This window comes from Candoia aspera, chromosome 2, assembly GCF_035149785.1.
Source record: "Candoia aspera isolate rCanAsp1 chromosome 2, rCanAsp1.hap2, whole genome shotgun sequence".
NCBI lineage: Eukaryota > Metazoa > Chordata > Lepidosauria > Squamata > Boidae > Candoia > Candoia aspera.
In genome coordinates, this window is record NC_086154.1 from 201,130,673 (window position 1) to 201,158,142 (window position 27,470).

Genomic DNA, 27,470 nt, shown 5'->3' on the forward strand with positions numbered 1-27,470 from the left:
TGTCTTCTCCTAGCAGGGTTTTCTGACTGGAAAGATCTGACATCCTCAGATCTATTTCGTTCTTTGGCCAACCACTAGTTGCCAGAACCCTCTATTTTAAAGCAACCATACCTGGTTTCTTTAAAATCACAGTCAGTGAAAGCCCACTAAATAGTAGCTCAGTCAGGCTTCTGGTCTACTCATTGTATTTTAACCTAACCCAAAGTATAAACACTACAAAACATAAGTAAGATAAACACATGCTTTTTCGCACCCTTTATAGTATGGGGATAAGGAAATCAAAGGCCAACCTGAACTACATTAAGCTACACTATTCACAGAAATTATCAATCTGAGTTTATAATTCATTTCACCTTTCACCATTTAGAAAGATTCAAGGGTAGAATCTAATTGTAAAAAGACTTCCAACTACTGTACAAAATGAGATCTCATAACTTAACAGAAGAGAGAAGAGTCAAATTATAAAAATATACTCAGCTTGTCACTCCCCCTACCCTTCCAACAAATCTTGATAGAAATCTAACAAGGAAAAGCAATATTGTACACTGCCCGGAGTCCCTCTCTTGGGGGAGATGGGCAGTAACTAAATTTGAATAATAAATAAATAAATAAATTACATTTTTAGTGGCACTCAACTACAACATATACTCTTTTAAGTAAGTGCTAAAGATCATAAAAAGAGAAACACTAGCAACTCATGAAAGGAATTGCACTGGGCCAGTTAAATACATATATATTATGCAACAGACCCATTGAGTAGCAGTCAATGAGGTACAAGTGCAAATGTGAACAGGCAAAAAGTATAATATATCATTTTTTGCAAAACTATTCCCAAGCAAAAAATAAGGTGCATAATAAGCAAATTTACAGTAGCAGAATGGCCTTTCATCTGTCAAATAAGGCCCATCTGTCATACTGAAAGCCCCAATGCTCTACCAATCTCTCCTGTAATTTGAGCCACAGAGTTTTTGCCAGAATGGATTCAAGATCACAACTATTTAAAAAGATTTTATGCATGTACTCCATTCAATATAGCTAAAGTTATGCTAATAACTCATTAGTTTACAAAATTTTATAAAACAGTATTTAAGATACAGAAGAAATGGAGAGAGACAATCTCCCCTATACAAATGTGAATGTATACCACACACAATGACATTGTGCACCAAAGACCAATTTATTAGAGATACTACTGAATATGAAGGGAAGCTTATTTGAGATATAATCAAAACTAATTTCATCTAGCTTATACATATTTTAAATATAAGTTACAATTCAAAACAGCACTGAACAACAAAGGAAGATTTGAAAAAGACTTTCTAGAATGTGTTTATTAATTAATTTCACATTTTTGTATCCTGTCCCAATTCAGAGACTCTGGATAGATACAACACTATAAAAATATTGAATAAAAACAAAATGAAATATATATAATTAATAGAAATCCACTAGATGGCCACCAAAAAAGCATGGTGGAATAGTGTTTTAACAGCTTTACAAAATGTCAGGAGAGAAGGGGTGCCTAACCATCTGGTGTCATGATCACCATTGCGATGCTTGTGACATCACAACAGCTCGCATGACAATGCAGGGAAATGGGTACCGGGCGGATTAAGGGAAAAGGCAACTAGCTAACAAAAGAGCAACAGGTGCTGGCAACAAAGTATCAACTCTAGCCAGAGGCGCAGAAGAGAGAGATACAATGTTGCAAAGAAGGTAATTGACAAGACCAGACCACCAGGCGCGCCTGAGCTGTCAAAGAGATTACGAACCTGATCGCCCGGCAATGAACCATCACCGGCCAGGGAAGCAATTAAGGAAATGCCCGGAGCACAGGAGGGGCTCCACGACCCCTCACCTACCGGCAACAGAACCGACGGGGCTTGGGGCGCACCCAAAGTAAGAAGGGGTGGAGCGCTGACCGGCGCGGGCTATTTAAATCCCGTTCCAGCGCGCTCCACTCACTCTCAGCTTTTCTTAAAGGGCACGCATACTGTTACTCAAATAAAACCAGAACCTAAGCCTACACTAGCATCTGCGTTTTTACTGGGTAGCAGGCAGAGCCTGACATCTGGAGGGAAGAAGTTCTAAAATACAGAAGACCTGTATTGGTCCGTGTCTCCCTTACCTCAGACTGGGTGGGGACACTAAGCAGGCCTTTTTTGGTGATGTTTTTATTGGATAGTCAGATTCAACCTTGGCAAGGCAGTGCCTGATATAAAAGGTTCTGCAGGTCATCACCAGTATGCTGAATTGGGCCTGAAAACCTACTGGTAACCACTGCAATGCCCACAGTAGTGGCATTATTCTACTATGACAGGATTGTCCCATCAACAATCCAGCTTCTAGGTTTTAGGCCAAAACCCAACCCATATACAATACATTAGGGTAATCCAAACAAGTAGTGATAAAAGGATCAGATACTCCTAGTGCAGGTACTCCATTAGTGCACTAGTTAAAACTGGCCAAAGGCTATCTTGGCCACTCTACCTACTACTTAAGTAGGAGCCGTGAATTTAGGACTCCAGATCATGAACATCTTCAGCAACAGTGCTACCTCATCCTAATTAAATACATGAGCTAAATTCCTAAAAAGCAATTTGGTCTTGGAAGCATTCAGTCTAAGCTTATTTTGCCTCATCCACACCCTGACATCCTCCCGACATCTGTTCAAGCTTTCCACAGCATATTCTTGGTCCAGCCAGAGTGACAATGTACATCTGAGTATCATCCACATAGTGGTGAACTTCACCCCAAACCGCCAGATGACCTTCCCCAGAAGCTTCAAATCAATATTAGTAACATAGGGGAGAGCTGGGACCCTGTGGGACCCCACATTAGAGCAATCATGGCTTCAAAATGGAACTGCCCACTCAAGAGCAGAAGCACAGAAGCATGTTGACCCCAGCCACTGTAGATAGTACAGCATTATACTCTTTGTTTGTTTGTTTATAGGACTTATATGGCCGCCTATCTCATATAATGATACTGTTTGTTTGTTTGTTTGTTTGTTTATATATTGGGCTTATATGGCCGCCCATCTCATATAACAAGGCACCTCACAACAATCCATACAAACAAGATAAAAACATAAGTACCCTTCCCCCTAGGCACCAGGACAAACAGCTTCCCAGCTCAACCCCCATTCTAGCCCAGTGCTTGGGGGAAGAGCTAAGTCTTCCCAGCCTTCTGGAAGACTAAAACAGCAGGGATCCCTCAGATCTCATCTGGGAGGCTATTCCAAAGGGTTGGGGCAGCCACAGAGGAGGTGTGCTTTCAAGGTCCCATCAGATGAAAACATTTAAGGGAGGGGATCTAGAGTATGCCCGATCAATCTAACCTAGTAGGATGGGCAGATATCCTGAGGGAGAGGTGGCCTTGCAAATAATCTGGCCCTGTTCCCTGTAGGGATTTAAAGTTGATATCCAGCACCTTGAGTTGCACCCAGAAAGCAACTGGGAGCCAGTGCAGCTCATGCAGCACTGGTATAACTTGGGTGAACCGCAGGGCACCCAAAACTGCATGTACAGCTGCATTCTGGACAAGTTGCAGCTTCCAGATGGTCTTCAAAGGCAGCCCCATGTAGAGTGTGTTGCGGTAATCCAAATGGGAGGTGACTAAGGCATGAGTGACTGAGCAAGGCCTCCTGGCCCAGGAATGAGTGCAACTGGCACACAAGATGAATTTGTGTAAAGGCCCCCTGGCCGTGGCTGCCACTTGCTCTTGCAGCAGGAGCTGCAAGTCCAGGAGAACTCCCAAATTGCATGCCAGATCTGTCCAAGGAAGTGCTCCCCCATCCAGAGTCAGCGATGTCAACTCTCCTGACCCTGGGGAGTCAAAGACCCACAACCACTCTGGCTTGCTAGGGTTGAGACACAACGAGTTTCTCCCCACTGAGGTCCTTACAGCCTCCAGGCACTGAGCCAGCACCTGAACAGCATCACTTGCCCAGCATGGGGTACAGATGTAAAAGTGAGTATCATCAGGATACTGATGATACCAAACCATACTATGATCAATGATATCAAATGACATTGAGTAAAACCTAGAGGAAAAGAGGCTCAATCAGGGACTGGGAAGTTCAGCCCTCATCACTTTCCTTTTCTCAGTTACTCAGCCATAGACATCCAATATAAATCACGATGACACAAACATGATGAAACGTACATTGTGATGTCATGATGGAAATCCTTGCCTTTCATACTTGTGTCCTCACAAGTACATAAGTCATGTAATTTTGTCAGTTGCCCCTTACTCTTGCCTTCCTGAGATCATGTATACACTGGGTCCGAATTCTAAAGAAAGGGGTAGACAATGTGGTTCTTGTGAGAAGAGTTAAAAAAAATCTAAAATTCCAATTTTCTGCTTCTGAACTAAAGAAATAAGCAATATTTGTCTAATTTTAATTATTTTTATTGCAGGGGGAAAGGCGGAAGAACTAAATTCACCAAATAGGATAGAGTTAAGAATATGAAGGTATGTCATACAGAAGAAAGATGAAAGTTGTTTTCTATTGTCCCAGATTATAGGGCATGGAGTAATAATCTTAAATAACAATCTAGTTAAGTGTTATAAAAAACCTCTAAAAATAAGACAGTGTGACAGTGGAACCGATTACCTAGGAAGATGATGTGCTTCCTTTCACTGCATGTATTCAAGCAGGCTGGACAGACATTTGTCAGGGATACTTTTATCTGGATGTTTGCACCAAGCGGGAGGTTGAACCCTGTAGTCTACATGGTTCCTTCCAAGTGTGTGATTCTCTGACACATGGTTAGACAATGCTGACAAACTCCACTCTCTGTTGTGGAAGCGTATATGAAGAGGAGCAGGTTGCAAGAGAAAGCAGACTACAAGGAGATAGTCCTTTTTCAGCTTTTTCCAGTGAACCAATGTCACTATACTTCAGTAACTGCTTCCCTACCTTTATTTCTCCTAGATGTCATGTATTTCAATATCTCATTGTATAATTAATTCTGATTCTATCATTCTGTTTGTTACAATAAAATGTACTTATGTACCCAACTCTTATTTTAGAAAGCTCAGGGTAACCAGGGATGGGGTGGATTCATTGGACTCTCATCTAGACCCTGAGGAGAGATACAATGATATGAAATAAAGGAAATTTTTATTTTCAGTATCAGTACACTATGTATTGGGAATTGGAGTTGCATGCAAAAGAGGCTGTATCTGCTTAAATTTTCTGAATGTTAGTCAATGTGACTGTGATTTAATCTAATCTTATTACACGATCACTTGAAGCAACACATTAAAGGATTCGATTCTCCCAGAGGGTCTGGGAACAAAGATAAAAATGGTTGCCTCGAGAGCTATATTATATAAAGCTCATAGCATCTTAAAGGTATTATGGATATTCAAACTTAATCTTAAAATAAGGATAATACATTTCCTTTAAACGGGGAAAGAAATTAAAATACTATAAAAATATTTGAAAGATCATTACAGAAATGGCAGAAGATCAATATAAAAATCATAAAAGCAACAATAAAACAGTAAAACCTACAAGTCACTGCAGACAGAAGGCCTCCTAAAAACAGAAGTCTCATGTTCCAATAGAAGGCCATCAGGCAAAGATAATGCAGCTTAGGGAATAGGGAATTCCGGAGCATATTCAGTACTTCTTATTATATATAAGTGATTTGTTAATGCATTATATCTCCCTTAGAAATCTTACTTTAAATGATGTTATTTATTCTAAAGAAAGAAAGAAAAATGCTTGCAGCGGCTAAACTTGCAACACATCCCTATACATGCTGAAACAGAAGAAATTTTATTGATTCAATGCCCATTAGTGGAAGATGTGAGTATATAATTCCAGCCCCAATTACATCCATTTATGCATATTGATCTTTGTTCTGTAACACAAATGCTCGATGTTGAAGCACTTATGCCTTTGTTAGAAATATGCAATTCTACTGAGGGTATGTGGATAAAACTTACTTTTTTGTCATACAGTAAATAAAGCATATGTCAATAGATCAAGCAATGGGTCTCACTGTCTAAAGTTAACTCTGTATGGACTGCAAATTGAGCTTTCTTTGCAGGCTTAGGATGGAATCACTAGCAAATCTTAGTAACTGTGCTGACAGATCAGGCAACCATTCCATAACTAAAGGAAGCAATCATAGCATGACAGCTTAAATAAAATTAAACTTTATCCCTTAGAACAGGGGACCTTCTAACTGAGCTTTTGAGAGCTGGGGTGGTAAAAATGTAGAGATCCTGTTTCCCACTCTTTCTAACACAAATCTACTTCTCCTGATCCTCAAGCGACTGATTGTTCAAATCCCCATTTGTTTCCAGAGAAGAATCCTAAGAGAAGAAAATGGAAAACCCACATGATTTCAGTCTATAGGGTTGGCTCTGGGCACAAGAATGACACATTTGAAACCAGGAGCCTATTAATCATCGAATCATCCAAACAGCCTATAAATGGACTTATGTCAGTACTATTCTTGCATACTGGATTTCTCTAATTTAGGATGACACTGCAAGTAACATACAGTATAATGTAGACTGGATGTTTCATACTGTAACTTAATGGAATATTTGTTTTGATTCTGTCATCGAAAGGTAAGCCTCTGGAAAGGCTAAGCTATTTTTATTTTTAAAAAAATAAACAATGGTATGGGGGGTGGGGGGAAGTAAAACAGTCCTCACTGTTTGTAAAGCAGTTCGGAGTTTAGCACTGTGACGTTTCCAGCTGGAGAGCTTTGTCAAGCCATATGTTTGGAGCTACATCACAGACTAGATAACATTGTTGAAAAGCTGGACAAAATCCTCCAATGAGTCCTAGAAGGACAAATGCGTACAGAATATGAACCTTAAAATGAAACTAGGAATACGTTTTTATACCCCCACCTCTGCTCAGCTGTTTCCAAAGTTCCTTTCTCAGGTTTCTAGCCTTTCTCAATCAGTTTTTCTCTGTGTTAGACTTCAAATTCCATAATCCATTAGACCTGTTGGCTGGTAATACACAAGAGCACATCTGGTTGAGGAAGGCTGTTCTAGATTAAAAAAGAGAAGACATCATCTGAAATTAGAGCTCAAGACCTGTAAGCAGAATGTATTAAAGTCATTTTTTAAAATTACAAAAGGCATAGTACAGAAACATGCTGTTATTGCAAGACACTGGCATTTTATATTAACAGGCCAATGTATGAAGTGGGCTTCTAACACTTACATTTCATTTGCTTGAAGATAGATTTGTTGGGCTCTAGCCAATGCTGTAAAAGAAAGATAGAAGCCACCAGTCAAAAGTATTGCAAAATTCATCATTGTCTTACGAGCACAACATTGCAATAAATTGATATACAGTTTTTATCCTAGCTGTGATTTCTATTGTGCTTCTGTTAATGGCTTCAAAAAGAGGAACAAAGATATCTAAGGACAGAGGGAAAGGAGCATCTGAATGTAAATAGCACAGCTAGTGAGATCATAACCTAAATAATAGATGTATTTAAGTTTGTTCAAAACCTGACAGAGGGGCAAAGAATGTCTCTATACACTTTTCTGTGAAGGGATACAAATGTACTAGCAGCTTCCTGATTTAATAAAAAGGATTAAGCTAACTAAGGATCCTTGCACTTTCATTAGTTTTTTTTCTAAGGAAGTCTGGAAGTCTTACAAGATCCTATTCTTTCATGCACAACTTATCCACAAAACGACACTTCAAGACGAAATTAAACAAAGGTTTCATATTAAAGCTGGGCACTCTTCAAAAATTGTTCAGAAGAACTGCTTTGGAACTTGTACAAGCATATCACCTCTCTGCTGCTCATTAAGCCAGCCTCATCTTCTTTCAAGCTTCCTTCAAGGACTGTTTAAAAAGATGCCACTGCTTTAATGAACTGAATCTTTTCTTAGGCTTGAATGGAAATCTAAACAGAATACTGTATACATATGCTTTAATGAGGAGCAGAGAGGTCCAGTGGTCAGAAATCATTTTTGAAGTGTGTACAGTCCTACCCCATGTATTAGGGTGTATCTCTACAAAGTTTGTTCAATGTGAATTGGATCTGATTTTGATTGTGATTGCAGAGGGAGTTGATGGAGAAACAGGCTGCTGATTAGATTATATGCCATCAAATCAGCGTCGACTCCTTGCAACCATATATATGGATTTTCTTCTAGTGCAAGTCAACCAAAAATAAAATGCATGCATAAGCAAATTAAATTGTTACAAACCACCAATGTTAATAAATAAGTACGAAATTAAACTCTGACAAGTATCAATATACAACTATTAATAAACATACATCTTCATAGGTTCATAGGTTAGGCATTCACCTGACATTTCATAAATGTCATATTTGTGTCATAGTTCATTTACGCAAATCAGTATTTCATATCATCTTGGAATTAATTGAATAATTAATTAATTGAATAATTAATTGAATAATTAATAGGTTAAAATGTTTATATAAGTTATATTTCTTAAAGTGACAAACTGAAGACTTTTAGAGAATTTTTTTTTAACCAGGGCAATGTGCTATTAGTATCCACCTTTACTAGGACACAGTTGCACCTGCAGTATTGTTTCTTATTCCTTGCTGTTTTGGGAAGTATATTGCTCCACACTTTCTAAACATCAACTCTGATCAGCATTTTAATATCCACCAGTAGCTATTTACCATGGCAGGTGTCCTTGCAATTATTCACAGTGCTGAGCAGACTTATTTGTTATGTATGCCTCCACAGCACAAATCCTCAAAATGGGAAAGGTTATTTCACTGGAGCTTATAAGAGTTTTTTTTGTAAAGGACTTAAGAATATTAAATGCCTATTTCCCTATATGTGCCTATTATTCCTACACCTATGGAAGCATTAAGGATGAGTGCAAGGAACAGAATACTCTTTTGCTTATATTTTCTTATATCATGAGGCATTCACAGGGCTGCTAAATGTTCTGATTCAGAGCAGTCCAATATTAGTTTCTGATAAGGAGATTATGCCAATATGTTTAATTTCTACTGTGATATGTGTGTGCGTATGAAGCATTTCTAGAGCTCAGTTTAAACTCTATCATCAAATGGAATTGATGTCCCTGATGGGTAGGACTGTGAAATTAATGTTGACTCCATTCTCCCCTTCTGCTATCCAGTCATCAGGTTTGGAAAGAACCTTCTGCAGTTTTTCAATCCGCCTGAGAATCTGGAACTATTTGGAATAATTTTGTCGTATCTGCAAATTCAACAACTTCACTAATAATCTATTTCTCTAGAGCAGTATTTCTCAACCTCACCAATTTTAAGAAGTGTGGACTTCAACTCTCAGAAATTCCCTAGCCAGCATGCTGGCTGGGGAATTCTGGGAGTTGAAGTCCACACATCTTAAAGTTGCCAAAGTAGAGGAACACTGCTCTAGAGCAAGAGTGCACAACTTTTTACAGGATTTTTGAGTGGCATGCAGGAGGCACACAATTAATTAAAGTTATATATTTATCATTATTATTTCTATGCAGGTACACACTTATTGTTTTATATCTGAAATAGTATCATAGTGTCATTTATATAAAAAGTATCAGTAGAGTTTTCAGAAAATAACATAAACATTGGGGAAGCAAACATGTTCTTAGGGCCCAAAACCTTCATTAAAACTCTGCCCTTTAGTCTGTGTGTGCAACTTCAGGACACACATACCAAATTGGCAGAACTTTGCATCATAATGGTATAATCCTACTTTCATCATTTACACCCCTTTAATCTCCTGCAGTTGCCTCTGTAGGAGGGAACAACATTGATGAATGAGCATGATCAGTGACTATGGAATGTTGTTGGCTTGCTGGACTAGAGGACAAGGCAGAAAATAAAGGGAGAAGCAAAAAGGAGGAAAATTCTGATAAAATTGCAGGCCTGATTGGAAAATCAATGGTTCTTTTGCAAGCTTTAACCTCGTTTCTCGAACGATATAAAATAAAAAGTGAGCCAATGTTGATAAAAATGGTGGCACTTATTTTGGGATTCAACTATAAGGAGTACTGCTGCTGTGAAAGTTTTAATAGAAATAGAAATCCCAAAGTGTAAATACTAAATCTCATTAACTTTGAACAATTCTCCATTGGGGGATTTTGAGCTCACATAAAATTAAGCCAATTTTAAAAGCTTAATTACATTTTTGTTTGTTTGGCACTATGACTATAGTTTCAAAGAAAATTAGACTTTAATTCAATGTAGTTTTTCTTGGTCTGTAGGTTAGTGTCATGCTCCATTTGTCTAACTATTCTTCTGAAATCTGTTTTATTGTCTGTAGAATTCAGCCCCTGGCTTCAAGTTTCATGGAGTTCCCATGGTGCTGAATCTATTCAAAATTAGAAAAATGAATAACAAGACACCAGTATGAACTGCCAGTTATTATTGGCAATTAGAGCACATCCATGGAGAAAGTTTTTCCACTCCTAATAGATTTCCGAGTTCATAACTGGAAGCTGTATCTGTGGCTAAAAAAAAAAGGAAACTCTATGATGATCTGCTCATCACTGTCTCCTTCATGTGGAATATGTAATTCTTACACAAATCATACATATGTAAAAATGATATGAGGCAAAAACTAGAGCAGTCTTTAAAAATGCAGTAAACCATAGTATTCACAGCTCCATCTTCAATCTTATCCCCAGAGGCATATGTCACACCAGCTGGAAAACAATGCTATGTGAATGAAGCAGGGGAAAAAAAGCTCACAGTCTATACTCTACTTGTCCTTTTAAGTTAGTGCAAATTAAGCCAATATAAAGTGTTGTCACAATATTCCGCTAACTTTAAGAGCATAAGAATTGGGCTTTGCCTTCCTATCCTTCTCTTCTGCAGAATTATTTAACTAGCTAATTAAAAGTTTCTGCATGAACTAAATCTTTGAATATTGGTCCTTTTCTGCAATGGATATGCCTACTTCCAAATGACAGCAAAAGTGGAGATGCGTCCCCCTGCATCAGCAAGAAGCCTGAAGCTATTCTTATTTTCTGAACTATAGATATCAGCAAAGTATGAGATTAGTCTTAGGGATTCCAACAACACTTCTCCAGAATATCTGACAATTTTATTCTATGCCTAGACGTGGATTAGAATGCATTTATAAAGAAAAATGGAGGAACTCAAACGAGTTACTCAGAGAGATCAGACTTTCACAAAGAGCAGTTTCAAAGGATAAATGTTTTTACTGTTATAAAAACACTGAGATATCACTATCCAGCTGGCTGTGTGCATTATTTCTTCCTTCAAAAGTCCCATGATCCTGTGCAATGCAGCAATGGATTAACACACTCATAAATCTGATGAATCCTTCAATATGAGCAATAAATCTCAGTTGAGCCTCACAGTTCTAGAAATGCACATTCTGTAATTAAGCAAACTGTTGTGCTTGAAAGTCAAGCAGCACAATTCAGAAATATTGGGATGGTGTAGGCTAACAATATTCTGTTGTAACAATTTTTATCACTTTCATATTTTATCTGTGCATCAAAATATAATAGTTGATTTTATTAGCTACCCACTTCAAAAGCATTACATTGTTTTTGTACTAATTAACCAAAGGCAATAGTTTCAGTGATTTTGCCATGTGAAGCACAAAAGTAAATGTTTGTATATTATGTAAACTTAAGAGGGGTAAAGCATTTGAAGGGGTGCTTTGCAAAGTGTGTTAGCACAAACACACACTCTTCTTCAAAGCATTAAAGGCTCACGTGGCTGCTTCAAAGGTTACTCCCAGTGGTCTGCACATATGCACACAGACAACACTTCCACTTTCCCAGAAAAACCCAGAGGCTATGTATGTACAACCACAGAGAGCCAAGGCAGCCTTTGAAGCAACCATACGACCTTTCAAAGCATCTGTACACTTTAATTTTTGAACAGGGATGGTGCGTTCATACAAATACATATTTTGTAAAGCACCACTTGCAAATACTTCTGATAGATAAATAACTGAACAACATTTATTGGTGCATCTTGCCAGGTATACTGCTTCAGGGAGGCTCTCTGTCTTGATGAGAAGGGTATTTAAATAAGGCTACCAGATCTAGGTTGAAAAAAATCCAGCCATTAGATGGCAACAAAGAAATACCACAGATGCTAACCCTTTGCTGTTATCTTTTGATCATGTGAATGTCTGTAACACAGATCTGGTAGCTCTAGTTTTAAAAGTTTAGGAAGCATTTGAAGATTTTTACTGGTTGCAAGTTGAAAAATTTCAACAACCAGTTTCAGAAGTATCTTCTGGCACTTTGTTTTTATTTATTTGCAATCAAAAATGTTATACTACACTGGCTAACTCACTGATTGCTTCTTTTATTGTTGCCCTATAAGAGAAAAGATAAGCTGAGTTAAGCAGATCTGGATTCAAGTAAATTAAATCCAGTCATGTTAGCCAGGCTGAAACATTCTGATTACAACAGTATAGGAGAAAGAAAGTCAGATTCTGATTACGTTCTTTCAGTTAAGCAGGTCAAAGTCATACCTGTTAAGGCAAATCAGGATATAAGTTATGACTCAGTCAAGTTAAGATATGCCACTGGTATAGCCATGAAAAGTACCAGTAATCAGTAATCAGAATCCAGTACATTCTAAGCTGAAGGATGTCTCACTAAAACCAGGAATTACCTAAAGCCTTAATAAAGCTAGCAAGGCTTTACCTGAGATCGGCAAAAGCCCACTATGATCTATAGTGATCCTTAGAACTTAGAACTAGGCTCCTAAGAAATCCCATTCCAAATTTACTGAAATATCCATTGTCAAAGAAGTGACACAACAAGAGACAAACAGCTACCTTCATATCATAGCCTTGACTGGCTGCTGATCCTCTGGCAATAACATGTATTTTGGCTCAAAGAAATGACATTTACTTGACTCTTCAGACATCACTATTTAAAGCATTTGTGCCAGGGAAATGAAAGTACACTAGCTAGCAGTTTCATAGAAATAACATAAATTAAAATAATTTATGTGAAAATGGATATACATACCCGCTGCTTTTCAGAATCCACATAGCGGATGCCAAAATAGTCTTTTTCTAGCAAACAGTAGTGATTGCAAACATGATCTATGAGAAACTGGCCTTTGGTCTCTCTCTGAAAAAGAAAAGGCAATACAAATGGGTACCATGCAGGTATATGTACTGTATATATAACTTAACTTGTATATTTGATTTAAAATAGTATACTAAATTAATTTTAAAGACACTATACACACACACACACTCAGAATATATGATGTAACCTTTATTCATGGAAAAATGCTATTCAGATTTCTTTAGTCAGAAACATGGGTTGTGTCTTGTCTTAATTGCACATTGAAGAGGAACACTTAGATTAGCCATGACTAAGTCTGATTGATTTCAGTGAGTCCACCTAAGATTAACTTGGATTTCAATTCTATCTTCTCTTTCAATTAAATGCACAGTCATCTAAGTCATCAAAGATTCTGTACAGTATGTACCTCAGATTAGCATTAAAGATACCTTACTGTAATCCACATAGTTTATGCTTCCTTGAACTTGCCCAATTGAATGGGGCTTTACAAAGTATCCATGTCTTCAAGGATTTACTCTCTAATCTGTTATTTTTATTGGATTATCAACCTACCAATTTCCACAGAATATTTGAGTTAATTGCATGCATTCAAAAACAAATCTGTTTTTTTTAAATCAACAACTGCTTTTTTACTGAGGGAAATGGTATATTTTAGTAGTATGTGTATATGTCTGTGTATGTGAGTGTGTGTGTACATACAAACATATGCTATACATACATATATGGACAAGAGATAGAAGAAAGGATAATTGAAGAAAGAATAATTCAACTGGAATGCAATACTGTTTATCTAACTGATATACAATAACAAGATTTCATTAAAAGCATATCTGAAATGTAGCTTCTTATGCTCAAATATACATTTGAAGAACAGTATTAGTTTTGCAATTTGGCTTTTGCCAACTGCTTGTAGGAAATGAATCTCAATTCCACACTGCTAGAAAAGCTGCCTTTCTTCAGCAGTGACAGACTCAGAAATAGCAAAGATGAGATAGAAACAGAATTGGTCAATCCATGGAGGAATGAATGGGTGCCACCTGAGAATGGCCATAGCTAATCCGGGCTATATTTTAGGAATACTCCTCAGGAGGTCTGGATGTTTTCCTTAAAAGAGTTGTTTTTTTTAAATATACACACACATTTTGTGTTATATCTGAGAAAGAAAAAATGGTGCTCTGTAACTGAAATTGCCTTATGCTAATGTAAATGGTAAATATTTTGCAGTCCAGTCTTAAAGCATGCTTGTTAGAAGTATGACTTATAGAGTTCAGTGATGTTAACTTTCCGGATAAGGGCTTAGGATAGCTCATGATATAAACTTTGAAGAAACAGCAGTATACAGTACCTGACAAGAAAGAGATTCCAAATACTAATTGTGACATGAAGCTGGTTCTTGGGCAGACTATCTTCATATCTCTAAAGACTATGCTTAATTACTAATTGCTGCTCCATGAGAATGCACTGGCACACTTCTTAAAAAAAACTGAGGACCACACTCTAAATTAAACACATTAAATGCACAATGTTCAGGAAGGGAGAAATATTTTTCCTATCTAAATTGCTAATCTGTTGTATTACCAGTGTAAGAATACCAGCAATAGAACTGGTCATGACATCAAATTTTACACAGAGAATGCCTGTGGAAATTCAAAAGAGGTATTTTTGCGGATATACACATTTTGCATTCTAAGATTCTTAACTTTCCATGGGCTGTTTCTCACTGCCCTTACATGCAGTTCTAAAATTTGCAAAACAACCCTTTTCATTGAAGCATTATGAAGCCTAGCTAAGTAGCAGTAGCTAGCCAACCTTGGCTGAGCTCATAAAACTAAAGAGGACTGGACCTGGTTAGTTCTTGGATAGGAGATTAAGAGGAAGTACTTAGGCTGCAAACTTGGAAAGGTGAAAAAATTATAGAAAGTACAGTAACAGAAAACCACTTCTGTAATGGTGCCAAGAAATCTACACAGATGAGTCCCTGAAGTAACCAGGAATCAAGCTTGACCAGGAGCATTTATTTTTAGCATGAGTATTATATCCACCATAATATTCTTACCTTTGATCTAAAACCAAATAAAATTATGCCAAGAATACTACACAATCCCAGGAAAAGATGAGGCTGCTTTAAGGAGCTGCAAATAGGTATTTCCATGCATTCTAAAGCATATTTTTGGAATTAAATCCAAAGCACCACACTGTCATAACAGATAGATTCTGCCTCTCTCCCTTGCAGCCCTCTGGCCATCTCTTCTCTTTTCTGAGAACCCAGGAGCCTCTGGCTCTTGCTGTTTTTTCCAAAATAAAATGGATAATTTCATTAAAATTCAGTCTAATGCCAATATATTACATGGGTACAGAGATGAAGAGTCTTCCAATACTAGGCAAAAACCAGAATGATATCTAACAAGCTTGCCTAATCATAGTGTAATACTACGCATCGAGGATCCTTTACAGTCAAGCCTCTTGAGAATAATGGGAGATACTCCCAGGTAGTCTTTATGGAATGAATGGCTTTGTGTCATTTTGGAACCTGCTGTGGACCTGAGCCTTGCGTGACATAGGCGGCTTTGATGGCTGAAGGACATTTTTTCCCTAACTTCACCTCTAGTTGATTTGAACCAAGAACAAAGTTCATTCTTCTGCTTTCCTTCCTTCATAATACTGCAGCTCTTATCAATAGCACTCTCTTCCCACCTGGCTTCTTCTTCTTCCCACCCCAAGAACTTCAGCATTTTGTGTGTTTATAATGTACCTCCTTCTTTTCCCCATTACAGCTGCCAGGGAAACATGCAATACTGGTTTTATTTATTTGCTTAATTTGATGTATCTCTGACCACTGCTCTTAGCAGTTTGAAATGAAAAAAAAATGAAAATCATGATATTAAAAATTGTTAAAATAACAAGCAAAAAAAGATAGAAATTAATAATAATTAACAATTAAAATCAACAACTACAAGCCTGTACAAAATGATGCATTTTAAGGGTCTTTTAAAAAGAAAATAAAGATGTTAGGCCCCTTAACTCTGCAGTGAGTATGTTCTAAAGAGCTACTGGGAACAGAGAAGGCTCAATAAGCATGGAAGTTTTTATAGAAAGAACCATAATTGTAAGAAGCCTAGATATGCTCCATGTAAGGTTTTAAAGAACTTTAATGTACTTTGCATTTTGCCCAGAAACAAAAACAGAGCCAGTCTGGTGTAGTGGTTAAGGAACCAGGCTAGAAACCGGGAGACTGAGTTCTAGTCCTGCCTTAGACATGAAGACAGCTGGGTGACCTTGGGCCAGCCACTCTCCCTCAACCCTAGAAAGGAGGTAATGGCAAACCACTTCCAAAAAACCTTGCCAAGAAAACTGCAGGGACTAGTCCATGCAGTCACCAGAATTCAAAAACTGATTCCAAGGTACATATGCCTGTGCAGATACACACACACACAGTACTTTGCGTTTTGCCCAGAAACAAAAACCAGAACAATCAGATTTCGTATGGTCTCATCATATTCTTCCCAAGGCCAACCTGACTGCTGAGTTTTGTACCAACTTAAGTATTCACACCATGTAGAGCATATTTCTGTGGTTAAGCCTAGAGGTTACCAGAGTATGCACCATTGTTTTAGGATTATTATCTTCCAGAAAGGAATGCAGATGGCATATCAACCACAGTTCTCATTTAAAAAAAAAAACCTTTGTAACAGCCCAGAAAAAATACAGTTTACCAGATAGAATGGGGAAACAGACAAAAACAACTGCTACCTAGATTAATTGATATACCCCTCATCCATAAAACAAAATTATGTATTAAGCACATCTTTGCTCTAAGTTAATAGATAACCTAGAGTTACAGTATAGTTTGTTTATGAAAAGTAGAGAGACACAGTCCAAACTTGGTTTTCCAGTCTTAGGCCTGGAGGTACAAATAATAAAAGGAAGGCATATTTTTCAACCTACAGAACAAAAAATATGATTAATTAAGGACACAAGGTAAATCACTTGTATAATTGCAAACTATTTCAGTATATCCAACACATTTGATATACCTAATAAATGAGATGAAAAAGTAATCTAATATAAGAATGTCCATAGCGAACAATTCAGTCAATGTAATATTTTCATAAAGCAGAGCTGGCATTGTTTTAAATATAAAATATTTTAAATACACAAAATAATAGTAACGGATTCAAAGTGAATCCATTCACTAGCAGTCAGGACAATGCTAGTGGAACAAATTCTTCCCCTCCACTCCCTGAATGGGTGTGAAATTTGCTATGTAGGGTTACAAGATTCTCTGGATGAAATCTGGGGACATGAGATTGCAAGGAAAAAGGAGAAAGGAAGATGTTTTATTCATATATCATTAGAAGGAATCCTCCAGTGGTTCCTAAATGGAATATGCAGGTCTTCATTTTGTTAACCATAGATTGCTGAATAAACAATTGACTAGAGTTATACATCATAGAGTCGTTGTATGCGAGATCAGCGGCAGAGAAATTTAATAATAAATAAATAAATACATCATGCTAAGCCATACACCACTGTTTAGAAAGCAGCATTATTATTAAAACAATTACTAATAATTCTATTTTATCCCCCCTTCTTCCTAAAGACACTCAAATTAGGTAAACACATACAATATGCTAAGCTGTAACCAGACAAACCACATTGGGGCTTAGCCGTACTAGTCATGCACACATTCCTTATGAAATAGCAATCAGAGAAATAATCTGAGGAATGAAGAGAGGAATAAATGGCTGCATACTTTAGAAGTTGAATATTGCCAATCCCATTAAAGAAGCCCTGTGTATAAACAGGAAGAAATGAAAGCAAGCTGTAAAGCAGGAACTAGAAGATGCACTCCATATTTCATATGCACAAGTGAACTAGGACAAGTTCTTAATTGGCTCATATGTTCAGATTACGCATTTATTAAAGAAAAATAAAATAAAAATGTGCATTCATGCCGAAGACTAGTTTCTTTGTTTGTAGAACTAAGAGCTGCCAGATCTTTCAAGGCTCCTTTATACTGTATGTTACAGTTCTTGACTCCTTTACATGTTACAATTCTAGACAATTCTTCATGTTAAACTGGGGCCTCCACAATTTTCTCATAACTAGTTCTGATGGATAAATGTTGCCTTTCTTTTAATACCACTCCTTCTATCACATGCACAAAAAAATCATTTGAATGTAATTATGTGCATTCTTTGAAATATATTAAGCATTTAGTTTCAATCACAAAAATACTTGATGTAAATGCCATTCTGTTTTAAAACAAAATATCATTCTGTTTCAACTTGCTGATGTCAGAGAGAGTCACAAAAATTTCCAGTCCATCAAGGGAGCATAAAAATCATGCAGAAACGTCTGCTCAGTCATCCAAATTTAAAATGGGAAAAGGGAGAACACATAAAGGACAGATCATAAGTACAGCTTATACTGTAATAATCTACAAACTACAGTAGATACAATTATAAGTATGTGATTGCTGCCAGAAACAATCGTCTTGTTGTTTCTTCATTTTATCTGCTCAAATATACACTGTGATCTGAGATCTGAACATTCTGCATTTTCCTATCACTTATTTTTCATCACTGGCTAGAAAGAACTAAGAATTGTGAATGTTACAGCATCACGGCATGAGGTAAACGCCAGATGCTTTAAATGGGAAAACGAAAACTAAAAGTACAGCAACTATATTTTAATGGCTACTGATCATATACCATTAGTTTCACCCTTAATTTTTTTTACCACGAAGGTCCACAAAATTTTTGCAAACTAATTTGTCTCAGGATATGCTCAGACAAATCAACCCATTGTTCACAAATGACCAGACTCATTTTATTCTACTTTGGATACAGACCTAGCTCTCTGGAGAAGGCTGTAATGCTAGAAAAGGTGGAAGGAAGAAGAGGACAACCAGCAGCAAGGTGGCTGGTCCCAGTTACAGTGGCCATGTGTGCACCATTGAAAGACATGAAAGACCAGGTTAGGGACAAATCATCATAGAGAAAATCTATCTATGCAGTCACTAAGAGTCAATCCCAACTTGTTGGCACATAATCAGTCAATTTGTAATTCATAGTTTATAATCCGTCTTCGGTGAATATAATCTAATGTGGTTTATTCAAGAAACCTTGATCCAGCACAATGTATAAAGCCAGCCATACGTACACAGATGTTTAAGAAGATCAGTATGTTTAAGACATGAAGGAAAGGAAAGCTCTACTTGCCATTGAAGGGATTGTACTAGGATTTCCACCATCTTTTGCTTCTCAAAACACTGATTCTCCAACCAGAGGAAGTGAACCATAGGCATCCAGTACAAACCATGATGAAAAAATGAAACACACATTGCAACATCACAGTGCAAACCCTGGCCTTTCCTATTTACATCTGACATCAGAGGCAAGTAAACTTGTATTGTGAAGTGAATACGTTAATTTCATCATTTGCCCCTGTTCCCACCCCGTGAGTGCCTATGAATTAAAGTCCAATACACGTGAAGGGCACCTGATTGAGGAAGGCTTGTTTTAGCACTGCTGTCTCCGCCCAAATAAACAACCATCACTAGATAAATGGCAGAATCTGAGCTTATTCTTAAGAAGAATGATGACTGGCTTCAAATCCTGGGTATTTTTAGCCAGGATTTATTGAATAAACAACATGGGTTCAAATAACATATTAAGGTAAAATCATGCAAATCGCAATATTATTGTATGTGTATTTAGAGTATTCCCACCCACACCTCCCCAAGTCCCATGGTGCTGCCTCATTGTGATGGGGGATGTTCCTGGGAAGAATGAGCGACAAATGCTGGGAGCGTATGCCAAGACTATATATTCCCAGCAGGATCACCCAAGATCATCCCTGCTGCCAGCTAAAGCAAGCCGACACTTATATTGGGCAGTAGCGATACAGGAAGATGCCAGAGGCAAGTGATCCCTTTAGTGATAATGGCAAAGTCACCAATTCATACTGTGCGGGCAAAGGCAATGGTGAACCACTCCCGTATTTATTTTTACCAAGAAAACTACATGGATAGAAAACATAAAATGATTGATGATATAGTACTGGATGAGTGAGACTCAGGTGAGACAGCACTCAACATGCTACTGAGGAAGAGCTTAGGATCTTTTGGAGTACTAATGATGTTTATGTTGTGGCCAGATTGAAGCCTTTCGGACATCCAGTTGCTGATGTTGCCATGCAGGAAAAGAAAATCCAAAGCTGCAAAGACTGACTTAAAATGGGAACATGGAATGTAAGAAGCATGAACACAGAAAAGCTCAAAAAAGTGAAGGATGTGACCTTGTTTGCTCAACATAGTCTGGCTCAGCAACGTTTTAACTCTATCCACTTTAAGTTCTTTTTTGTCTCCATGGTTTGCATTTTGCAATGTATTTACAATCTCCACATACACAGCAAAGTAGAAAATTATATCAACAAATATTTCCTTTTAAATGAATGAAAAAAAAAAAGCTGAGCATTAGAATGAAAAGCTTCTGTCAATGTGGAAAACAGTTATCAAATACTAAGAGTAGTTTGCGCCCAACTAACATAGCAGTGGCAGAATCTGGCAGCAGACTGCAGGGAACACTGATCCTCAAGTTTCATGCCATCCAACAATGTATTACAGATTGTCTTCTAAGATTGTTTTTCTTCCTAGCACTTTTCCCGCATGTGCAGAGTCGGCTCTTTTTTTATTTTTTTGATCAACTGAATGTTGATCTGTTGGTTGCTACAGGAATTGACCAATCAGCTTGTCAGCTGAGTCTTAAAACATAATTTAAGCAGCAACTTGGACTAAATTATTGAAAAATGCTATTTTTCAGTAAAGTTGGATGAAAAAAAATCACAGTGAAGTCATTTATAAAGGTATCTGTAATTTTTTATGTAGATGTAAATCATAGCACTTTTAGCATGGAAGAAAATAAAAAATATTCATGCCTTACATGTATAGTATTTCACTATTAATTCAACATTTCCAACTTCTCAGAACAATTTGTTCTAAAAAAAAAGACTAATGCAGCTCTGAAGAAAATATACTGAGAGTTGTGTGAAATTTATGAATTATAATCCAATGAAATGAAAAGATTTTTTTCTTACTATTGAGATTAAAAAGAAGCAAATAAAGATCCCATTCTGCAGCTGGTGGCCTTTCTTCCTGTTCTAGAGTCAAGGAAATTAGTACACTTTGGATTCATCAAAGTCAAGCGACACTTGAAAACACTTCTATTAACAAAAACCCATTCTCTTATACACAAAGAAGGCAATCTGGTAACCTCCAGATATTTTGGACTACACTTCCATAATCCATTGCCACTGATCAAAATGGCTTGATTTGATGGGAGTTGTAGGCCAAAAATCTGGTGGACCACAAGTTGTCTATAAATGATATACATGATCATTGTATTTAGTTAATGATTTTATTTATACTATATACTCCTGCATATCTCCCCCTCTCCCTCTCTCATCATGTATAATGCTGCATTCTGAGTATCCTGAGGATCTCTAGTAAGCAAAGAACTCTTTCAGGCTCTCCTGTTCACTTTGGAATTAGAGATCAGTTAGTAAAGCTATCAGATAATGTATTGCAAATAAGAAAAGTGCTTTCACAATTCAGGAATGCCAGATTAAGCACATTACATAATGCGTATTACGTAATATCCCAGATTAGGATATGAATAGTGGAATACAGAGGCAACCAACTGTATTTTGATGACTGAGATTCAATCTGGTAGCATTTTTGTTTTGTTTTCATCCTTCGATCATATTAAACTAATGTTTTAAAAATCAACTCTGAAATGTTTATTAGAAAAGTAAGTAAAATTTATTTTCATTTAGTGGCCAGCCACATATAAAATTGCAAAATACAACATCAAATATTAGAAGAAATTTTTTTAAAAACTAATACAACAAATGGGTAAAAAAGAAATAGTATTGGCCTACCCTTTTGATTCCAGTTGGACAAATTTTGATTTCTGGGCTCTGGGCCTTGAATTCAGACCTTTTATCTTAGCCCTGTGGCAGTTTTTAAACTGAATAATGTTAAATATTTGGTGGACACTCTGCTATATCTGCTAGGATCTGGGTGAGATCCCTCATAACTAACAGGTAGAATCTTGCTACCAACCGTATACCATTGCTCCTACAATCTGCCAGGAGAAAAGAAATACTGTATACACCTCGTTTTCTGTATCAGGTAGCTCTCTTAGCAGAGGTGAGATCAAGGAGGATTTTAGTTCAATACAGAAATTACAGTATTATAAAACATGACCTACATCCTCAATTGCCTGATATATACAGGGGCAGAACCAATCAGAAAAGGGCATCTTATAGTATCTGCCATCCAATACAGCTGAGGGTAATATATCAAGCCTAGCTAGAGTAAATGCTCTGTGACGTCTAACATTTGTCTGCTGGGTTACTGCTACCCAGGAGCCTCCATACTTTAAGGCACCTGAGACCTGTACCAATTGCTTGCTGCCATTATATGCCCAACAGTCTTTGTTTCATAATCTTTCTGGCTTGCTCATATCCCGATGGTTGCAGAGCCTCTCAAGTGAGTGCATAAAAGGCCAGTTTGTCTCTAATGTAATGGGGAGCAGAAACTGTCCTTTATTATCAGTCTATCCAAGCCATTTGGGTTAAACATCAGTTTCAGCCAATAACTAAAAATAGCAATTCAGATCCAAGCCTCTACCCTTGTGACTCCTAATTCCAATCTTAGAGCCAGATTAGAAGGGCATTTAGGGACTTGTACAATCAATCTCAGGAATCTGAACTGCACCATCTCTGCTAAAACAAAGTTAGAGTAAGGGCCCATTTGGGCACCACATTAATCCCTTTAGAAAAACATTTGTTTCCTTTTAGTAAAAAAAACATCAAATACAATTTAATAAAAGGAAACAAATTACACACAAAGGATCAAAAACATTTGTTTTGTTTTTTTATCTCCAAATGGTATTTGTTTACTTTCCTTGTGAACTTGTCCAATTTCAGGAATAGCTGATTATTAAGGATAATGGCATTTTTAAAAAGAAGTATTTGTCATCTACACAGGGAAGGCTGTGTTCTAAGCTGAAAAATTCACCCATGTTCTTTGTCTGCTTCATTTGCCCTACAGCTGAATTGCAGACAAGCTAATTCAAATGCAAAAAAATCTTCAGTAGCTGTCAATCAATCTGCATTTGTAATGCCAGAAATCAGACTTTCATAAATCTAGCAACAGACTGGGGAATGACAGCTATGTAAAGTATTAGGATATAAGTACATACAGGTAGATCTTGATTAGTGCGGTTAATGAATCCCATGAAATGGTCGCATTATTCGAATTTACACTATTCGAAGTGATATTTCTATAGAAAATATGGTAATTGGTTCCAGCTTGATGAAAATAGACAATGAAAAACTTCAAACATAAATTTTTATATGTATATAAATGAAATATTACAGTAAAGGATAAACACAATATTTATTTATTTTCTATCCCGCCTTTATTATTTTTATAAATATTTTTATAAATAACTCAAGGCGGCAAACATACCTAATACTTCTTCCTCCTCCTATTTTCCTATTATATACTTATAATTTAAATTTATGGTTAACAAAATCACAGAATAGTTACAGAAAGCAAAATAAAAACGAAAATAATTCTACCATAGATTCAGGCATTCCAACATCTCGTCATATTTTAGCATTGCTGGGACCACATTCATGCTGTTCAATACATCACATTTTTGCTCTAATGTAATAACAAGCCTTTTCTTTTTTAAACTTGTACTGTTTTCCTCTGACAGAATCTTCCTTTTCTTCATTTTGCACACGCAAAGATGAGCAGAGTCTAAAACCCCAACCGCAACTGTCTATGCACTAGCCTCAATTGTGCACGTGCTAGCCTTGCATTAACTGAATTTTGGATTGCATTAAATGTGACTTGGTATCAATTTACAATACACACTAAACCGAATATCACATTATTGGATATTCATGCACATTATTGCGCTAATCATGATCTACCTGAACCTCTTTTTTATCAGAAATATATACAATTTTCAAAATTACATTTAAATTATTCCTAATACAAATGTTAAAATAATTTGATAAAAAACACAGTAGCCTCAGATGTGCTGGACTACTGGTGATGGGAGTTGTTCAAACTTTCTGGAGGGCATCAGAATGGAGAACACCCAACGGGGGAAGGTTAATCTAAGGCAGTGTATGGTCAATGTAAGTGGTATAAGGTTCCAAAGTCACATGCAGCCCTGAAAGCTATGGTTGCAGCCCACACAGACTTCCAAAAGTTGTTGCCAAATTTTCAGGGATACTTTTTAAGTGAATTACTGAAGGGTAATCATATTTAATTTAATTATAATTAAATGCCACTGAAGTGAGATCAGATTTAGGACATGCCCATGTCACTGCATTGTTCCAGAATCAGGTCTACACCTGTATGGGTCTGAGTTTGGCAACTGAGCTGATTTATTTCTAGCTGAACTGCAATTTATTGGAAGCTGCAAGGAAACTAATAATTTCCTTGTAATACAGCAGCTCTGCATTCTCAGGAAGTCTTGATTCACCAGGGCTACCATCTCCCACGTTTTTAGACTAGCTGAAATAGAAGTGAGGATAGACAGTTGGATAACGTTAAGCCAGTTGATGTTAAAAAGAAGTGATGAAATCTCAGCAAAATCTAACTCAAATCTCATTTGATTTCAGGATTGGTGTCAGTTTGCTTTTGGCATAAAAAGAATGAGCTCTCTGCATGTTAATCAATATATAACTGCCAACAGCAGCTGAACATGCACCTGAGATACATTAAATACATATGCCAGAGATTAAATTTGCCTGCCCTTTAAATCAAAAGCAATGTGCCCTTCTCTTGACCATTGGATTTTGTGCCTATAGTTGCCCTGATTTTTTGTCAGTCCATGCTAAGTATCAGATATGCTGCTAGGGACTAAGCTGGTCACATGAGTCAGAGGTGTGCATTTTTTTTTCTGCCTTACACAGCTACAACTGATTGGCAAAATATAAATATATATAAATATTTTATATTTATTGCATGCACTTCATCCTCTACTCCTGTGCTCCTCCCCATGAAGGTACAGAACTATATGTGTTGAATGCAATACTATGTATGACATATGCTGATATTTGACTGGTTGTATACAAAGAGACTTCATATGACATTTGTGGATCACTGTGAGGGTAACGTGTAAGAATTCGCATGAGTGGAAGGGGGACAGCCAGAGGAATGAGAGCCCAGACCTAACACCTGCTAGGCCCAGCCATAATACATCCCCTCCATTCTCTACCATCATGATATTCCAGACAATTGTCCACTCTCATATGATACCCAGGGAGGCAAAACGTTGCACTGGATTAGTAAAAAAATCCTTGCCTAAGTATAAGCATTTATTTAAATTACATTCTAAGATGAAAAGGAATCAGAGTTCAGCCTCATCACTTAAGTGTTCAGCTAAAATTCTTGGAACTGTTCTATCTATCCATTATATGAGTGAAGCTGTAAATAACTTACTTCCAGGAATGCCTAGATAGTATAAATTCTGTGAGCCATATCCAGCCATATTACATTGCTCTGCAGTCTTTTAAATAGTTTTCTCTAATTGTAGAATACCATCCCTACAGAGATCTACTGTGCAGCCTTCTTTAACCTTAGGGCCCCCTGGTGTGTTTGGACTGCAACTCCTAGAATTCCCAGCAATTTGGGAGAAATCAGGTTCGAAAAGATGCCCTTTCAATGCCAGCTTTGTATATTTTGCTGTAGCTTTTGCGTCAGCATTGTTTTCTTGGAACTGTTCCTGATATTACCCGTTTTTTGTTTCATTGTTGTATTTTATTTTACTGGATTCAGAAATAATTTAAAATTGCCCTTCTCTTTTGTGACCTGCCTAGGGAACATTTTTGCTCTGAAAATAATATAAATAAATGTGGTCCTACATGCCAATACAGCCAAAGACTAGTTTTTAGAATGTAGTAGTAAATAGGAAACGAAATTTATTCTGGCAGATATAGTTTTAGTTGAGTATGAAATATTTTAAAAACATATATGAAGCCATTTTCAAAGTAGGTATGCTTTACATATTTTATATATTATAATGACAAAATTCTGAACAATGTGAAATTGTATCCCATTTTAGCAATATTATCTCCCAAAGAACTTTGCAATTAAATTATACACACACACACGCGCGCACACAGACCTTAGAAGATATGCTATAATGCAAAGTACATTGTTTGCATTTATAGAAAGCAGAAGAACATTTTGAACGTTAGGCAATTTGCCAGATGATATAGTACGTTACTTTCTTTACATGTGAAGATGTGGTCATTATTATGTAATGATAATAAGTGCTTAAAAGCAAGCAAAGAAGGATATCCATCAATAATGATGCACTCTGCAAAAGGCTCTATTTCACTATTCCTCCAAGGAATTCAAACTCTTAACACTATGGCAATGCCACTAAGTGGGAAATGAAACCTGTGCCAGAAAAGGATCTAGTTCCATTATCCAATGGAAATAATGAATGTTTTTGTCTTACATACTAGGGTTATTTGCCAAAAGATTATGGCTTGGAATATACAGAATGTATGTTCTATGTCCTATACAAGTTACTTGGTGAAATTATCAAGAAACCCCTGTTTCTGTTCACCTTGCTTATTTTAGAATATGGGAACCTGTGTTCCTCCAGATCAGTGTTTCTCAGCCTTGGCAATTTGAATATGTGTGCACTTCAACTCCCAGAATTCCCCAGCCAGCCATTCTGAGAGTTGAAGTCCACACATCTTCAAGCTGCCAAGGTTGAGAAACGCTGCTCCAGATGTTGCTGAATTACAGCTCTAGCCACCATGGTCAATGGTGACAGCCACATATCCCCAGCTCTACTTTATAACCATAAGAATGGATATTTGGATAAATGTTAAGGAAAAGAAACAAGACAAACCACAGAACTACAAACCAACCACCAATCATTTCCTCAGACTGATTCCAGAGGACCTATGAAATACAGTATACATACATTTCATGGGTGATCATAATTCTGTCATTATCTTTTAAATCAGTTAAAGGTATCTTGATGCTATCTAGGCAAAGCTGTATTAATTTCCTGATTTCAGAAACACACACCTCTTTCTGCACTTGAAAGATGTGAGCCTACATAAGCTAATCATCCAGCATAACTTTCACCTGTATGTGATCTTTCATCCACAGCTGAGAGAAAGGTACGTCTTACTATTATCTTCTTATCTGCATTAGGATTCAGAAACACGATGCAACTCATCCTCAGCAGCATTATGGGTTATTTGGATTAATATGAGAAAAGAGTGGCTTAAAAGCAAGTATATGATGAAGAAAGTGTTACTTCAATTATTAATAATTCCTATTGATTTTGATCTAATCAGGCCCAAGTGA

The 27,470-nt window shown here is 37.0% G+C and overlaps 1 protein-coding gene across 1 annotated transcript in view; it reads right to left on the reverse strand.

Moving 5' to 3' along the window:
- FRMD3 (FERM domain containing 3) overlaps positions 1-27,470 on the reverse strand; it is an 83,137-nt gene that overhangs the window by 44,841 nt on the left and 10,826 nt on the right. The window contains exons 2-3 of the mRNA XM_063295180.1: positions 12,977-13,081; positions 7,205-7,247 (exon numbers count right to left, since the gene is read on the reverse strand). Of these exons, the coding sequence (XP_063151250.1) occupies positions 7,205-7,247; positions 12,977-13,081 (148 nt within the window). The remainder of the gene's footprint in view (positions 1-7,204; positions 7,248-12,976; positions 13,082-27,470) is intronic.